General features: G+C 52.1%; 1 protein-coding gene across 1 annotated transcript; it reads right to left on the reverse strand.

Annotated features, from left to right (window-relative positions):
• Positions 1-208: 208 nt before the first annotated feature.
• Positions 209-5,309, reverse strand: LOC123080716 (probable RNA-dependent RNA polymerase SHL2). Its single transcript, XM_044503651.1, has 2 exons — positions 2,448-5,309; positions 209-1,412 (listed from the first exon to the last, which is right to left on the reverse strand). Exons 1-2 carry the CDS (start codon positions 5,214-5,216, stop codon positions 528-530), a joined length of 3,654 nt encoding a protein of 1,217 aa, XP_044359586.1. The 5' UTR covers positions 5,217-5,309; the 3' UTR covers positions 209-527.
• Positions 5,310-5,547: the final 238 nt, after the last annotated feature.

Here is a 5,547-nt window from a genome sequence, read left to right on the forward strand (position 1 = left end):
AATGGGGAGTGTGGTTGTGATGTGTGAAATATGGGGGATGATCAGGCGCTGCCCACGGACACAACCGGACGCGTCCATCGTTTGGGGGCTCACTTTTGCTATGTGTGGTTGTAGATGCTCTAAATGAACTCAAGAATAAGAGATTTTGTAAATGAACAGTGGAAACCCCATGTTCCCAGGTCATATTCAGAAGTCCACAAGGACATACTACTACCAGATCAGTTTTGACCATTTTCCAGGAGAAAACTGCAACATACAAAACAATTGAGAAATTCAGATAGCACCACTGCTGCAGGCCTCACACACCCACACACACACACACACACAGTCAGTTTTGGCAGGGTTATGGAGCATTTATTTATGCAAGTACAAACACTCCTAGTACCTAATTAAGAGAGCTTCCAACAAGTTGGGCTTGGGATACATTAACCCAGATAAGAATCGTGAGGCATGCTTCAGATAGCATGGCAAAAGGGCAGAGTGGTCTTGCTTCAGTACGTGCTGCAGGGGGCTTCACACCAAGAGCATCACAGGCTCCCAGACATGTAGGCAGCGAGCCTCTCGACGGGCCTCCGGCGGCCCACCTTCACTCCCCCACGGCACCGTAACTTGATCCGCGCCAGGTGCTCCACCGGGATCCACGCAAAGCTAAGCCTCGCCGGCGCGTCCTCCTCCTCGCGGTCAGGCTCCAGCGCCTCCCTCGACCTCTGGACCCATTTGGGGTGGTAGGTCACCTGGTACCACGCCGAGGCCTTCATCTCGTACACCCGGTTCCTCTCGTCGTCGTCCAAGACGGCCTCGGTCTGGCCCGGCGCCTCGATGCTCTCGAAGATGGCCCGGAACTCCTTCCGGAGGGCAGAGTAGGCGTTCTTCAGCCTCTCCTTTATGTCCCCCTGCTTCCTGCTGTTGTACTTGGGGAGCGACCATATGTGCTCCGTCACGAGCTCCGCCTCCGTGCGCACGCCGTACTGCTTGAGCAGCGCGTCCAGCTGCGCCTCGTACGAGCACTTGCACTGCCACGCGCTCGACAGGAAATCCGCCGCGCCAGGAACCTCCATGTCTGTGTCGTAAGGCAGGTCGTTCAGCGTGCAGGTTTCTTCTGGGACCAGATCGCTGCTGGAGGCCTCTTGGATCGACCGGTAGAGCCTTCCGAGGATCTTCTCTGATTTGTAGGAGATGGCATCATCCTTTCCCATGAAGTCGGGGTAGAGTTTTGGTCGAAGGGCTGGCGGCATCGACACGATTTTGCCCGTCTTGGGGAAGTCAACAGCGAACGCTGCTAGTTCTGCCAACTGAATGCACTTCTCGTCCATTGCTCCATACTCGCTCATATCGGCATGAACAACATGAGCGTTGCTTATCGGACCCAGTTTCTCATTTACCATGTTCTTCAAAAAGAAATCAACGATATCCTGTTGTTAACAGTACAAAGACCTTGTATTAGTAAATATTGTATTTAAAAAGAGTACTGATATTTATCACAACTCAAGGACAAAGCAATTTGAAGAAACCGGATGAAATGAAGATGCACCTTATAATTTGTGTATAGTAGCTGCTTGTATCAGATCAATTGGATGATAAGAGCATATGTTAATTTACAAAAGCAAAGAGAAAGAGCTAGTTGATGATGAACTGAAAAGTGTTTATGCCTGAGTAATGATCAGGAGTTCTTGACTTCAATTTCAACAGATGGAAAGAATTAACTTAGCTTTTGAAAAAAGGGTAATCTCACATCAAATGAAGCAAAAGGGGTATCGATCTACAACTGCAATACCCGACATCTGGTAAGTTAAATTTATGATTGTACTCTACAGCAGTACAGCTACAGTTTTCCAAGAATAAAATCAATTATATTGAAATCCAGCTGTACACATTAGGCTACCTTCAGAATTTGTCAAGCCTTTAGCCCCTACCTAATACACACAAAAATATCAAGGATGCAAGTTTTACTTTCTCTGATCATTGGATCGACTCAAAACTAATTTAATTGAACTAATCCAGATCTCAAAGCAAAGGAAATGGGATATAAATGAAGTAACAAAGTGCTTAGTGGGTTGTCCCTAAACAAATGTACTTAAAGCTATTGTCATCTGTTAATCAAATTGCAGACAATATAACCAAATAGAGATAGGTCAAATGCAGTAGTCATTATAATCCAACAGTTCAAGAAGTTTAGGATTTCCCATGCCAATTAACAGGCATGGAATTAGTAGGAAGAAACAGAATCCCTGATTCAGGGTCCAAACTATGATACAATTTCCTTGTCTGTTTATATTTAAGTTGCTTATTTAGCTACGGCAGGGATTGTTTCAGTAAGAACACTAACATGTCAAGCAGAAATTACTAATGGGAAGACATCAGAGAGGTGAACAAGTATTTAATGGAATATATCCATACACTGAATTTTCAGGGACGAATGCATAAATGCCAAGATTAGTTTAACTTACAGATTGGGTTACTTTGCGCGGTAGCTGTTTTGCTTCGGCTGGGGAGTAGTCCATAGGGTTCCAGCTTCTTTTACCCGGTGGGATAAGTTTTTCATCCCACGTCACAAAGTATAGATCCCCATCAAGATCACTCCCAGACGCTTCATTGGCGTGTGGCCTCTCGCCATTCTTGGGAAAGACCAAGCAATCAACAAGGTGATGCAAAGCAGGCACATCAATGGCTTCAAGGATCCGGACATCCCCTGGATGAAGGCACGGATTCTTTGCCATAACAACAGTACCTTTAACGGTCTCTGCATTGTTGTTCGCTGAGGAAGATCTTGGTCCATGCTTCAGCAGAGAATTATTGAGTACTGGAGATGAGGCCCGAATAAAGCACTGTCCTTGCTCAAGGATCCCAAGTTCATCAAGGCAGCCCATCAACCACCTTCCCTTGGGAACAAAAATCCTTGATTTTTCCAAAAGACCCAGTAGCTGTGAGGACCTTATAGCCAACAGCAATGCTTTCAGGTGCGGCTCAGTTCCAGGTGAAATGCCAGCACTCAACATCAGTGCTGCGGTGTTTCCTTCGTCAGCACAAGAGGTGGTTACAACGTCAAAAGCAACATCAGTGTCAGTCAAAATATTGTTGAGATTAGACAGCATGTCTTTCTGCATTTGTGAAAAGATAGCATCAGGGACATTCAAGGAGGAGAGTAATGTTATGATCTGACGGTTTAAGAATCCTGGCTGAAACTTTGTCCATGAGACCACCTCTAACACAGTGTGGGAAGAGTCAAACTTGTGCATGCTTGGCCTCAGGGAAAGCTGTATCCCATCATTCTCTCCTTCCCAGACAGCTATAACACCCTTGAAGCCTGCATACCTGATCTGGTAGGCAGATGGGGGATTATCTGTCAGTTGCAGCTTCTTAGCGACTTCCAGTGCAAGTTCCCGGGTAATCTTGCCGATTCCATCAGAGAAAACGTACCCATTACGCTCAACATCCTCAAGACACTCATTGACCTCATGTGGCTGCATCACCACCGTTGCATATGTCGATGAGAAGCACTGCCCCATCCGAGCAGTATGCTTTGCTACATTCTTACTTGTGAACCGGCCCATCCATTTCCTAATGCTTTCGACCGTTCTCGTTCTGTCCGTTCTGTCCTCTGCAAAGAACCAGGCAGATCTGTCCCTCAGCTGGTTTGATGAGAATGCAAGAAACGAGTATTTACGGCCGCACATGTGGAAACCCTCTGTCAAAAATGTCTTGACACGCTTGTACACCGTTGTCTTATGCTGCAGGAACGAGTTTGACATCAAATCCTTGACAATCTGAGCAGCAGAGAAATTCAGCACATTGCTGTTGAGTTGCTGCATACCCTCATCCATAAAAGTTACTCTGAGGAACCTGTCCGCGACTACGCGATAATGCCGGACAACACGGTTAGAGCGCTCCACTTGCGGCGGCAGACAATACGCCCTGGTGGGCGTGATCACCAGCCTCCTCACCTCAGAATGGTCATCCCCAATCTTGCTGTTAAGGAGTTTGGGGTTTCTGGCAACCCTGTCCTGCAGATTCTTGAGACTCCGGCACGCATCAAAGACCGGAAATTTGATCCCCCAGAATTCCTTGAGTGCAGCCACATTGACATCCTCCTCCCTCCCCTGGAGCAAACTGTAGAATTCAGGCGTGAGCTGGTGCTGATTGATCACTCCCTTGTGCACCAGCGCGTTCACGAGGAACAGCACTGGAAACTTGATCCCCTCGGCGTGCTGCACGCAGAAGAAGAGGTCCTGCATTCGTTCCCCAAACTCGGGCTCGTCGCGCACGGTGAGCCCCCTCCTGGCCCCCCACCCACCGCCGCACTCAACGACGGTCACCCTCCTCTCCTTCATGTAGGCCAGAGCGCGCTCCATCTTGGACCAGAACCGCGCCGGGAATGTGATCCTGTAAACGCCGCACCGCCCGATGGCGCCGCTGGGGGTGATGTCGGTGGTCCGGATCCACGGGTCGTCGTCGTCGAGCAGGTCGAACGGCACGGACTCGTAGATGTCGTCGTCCGCCGTGCGGTAGTAGACGAGCGGCGCGGCCGAGAGCCGGAGCAGCAGCGAGCAGTCGAGCTTGAACACCCTGACCTCGGCGACGTCGCGGACGGGGAACTCGAGCTTCACGTCGCAGCGCATCACGACGGCGGCCTCGCGGAGCTCCCTGAACGCGAAGGCGGTGTCGCGGGCGAAGACGAGGCGGCAGGAGCCGTCGAACTTGTCGACGGCGAACTCGAGCCCGCCGGCGCCGTCGTCCGGGCCCGGGCAGCGCCAGGCGGCGAGGAAGGCGTCGGGGGCGGGGAGGTCGCCGACCTCGAGGCGGGACCCGGGGAAGCGGAACGGCGCGACGCCGCGGCGGCGGGAGGCCCGGAGCGCGCTGTCGGGCGCGGAGGCGGCGCGGAGCGGCTTCCCGGAGAGGATGAGCTCGCAGCGGCCGGCGGCGTCGGCGGCGCGGCGGGCCGCCTCCGGGCGCGCGAAGTGGACGAAGGCGTGCGGCGGCACGGGGACGAGCCGCTGCTGCGCCTGGCCGGGGTCGAGGGCGGCGGCGGCGGCGGCGGCGGGGAGGAGGAAGTCGGGGTCGGCGTCCTGCGGGGTCGTGGAGGTCTTGACGCGGCAGCGCCAGACGGGGCCCGCCTCCACCTCGAGGAAGTCGGCGAGGTCGCGCGCCCGGACGGCGGCGTCGAACCCGCCCAGGCTGACCTGCGTGGTCACCAGGTCGCCGGCGCGCGGCGCCCCCATTGCTGCTGGCGGCGGTTGCCGCGGCGGCGGGCCGGAGGGGATTGGTTTGGGTTTGGGGTTCGGTTTTGATTAGTGGAGTCGTGAGGGGCAAAATTTTATAACCGCGACGAGGGTGTGAAAGGTGTGAAGCCGCCCTCTTTTTCTTCACTCATTTATGGTTTTCACTCGTCAATCAAGGAGATGAATGCATGTGGAAGCAAAAAGAGGATGAAAAAAAGAGTGACTGCATTCATATTGGTAGCATGGTTGTGATCTTGGAGCAGCCAAATTATAAGTACTACTGTACTTTTTATTAGAAACCATAAAGATGTAGGTGCTAGTAATTCTCAAG

Source organism: Triticum aestivum, chromosome 3D, assembly GCF_018294505.1.
Source record: "Triticum aestivum cultivar Chinese Spring chromosome 3D, IWGSC CS RefSeq v2.1, whole genome shotgun sequence".
Classification (NCBI taxonomy): Eukaryota; Viridiplantae; Streptophyta; class Magnoliopsida; order Poales; family Poaceae; genus Triticum; species Triticum aestivum.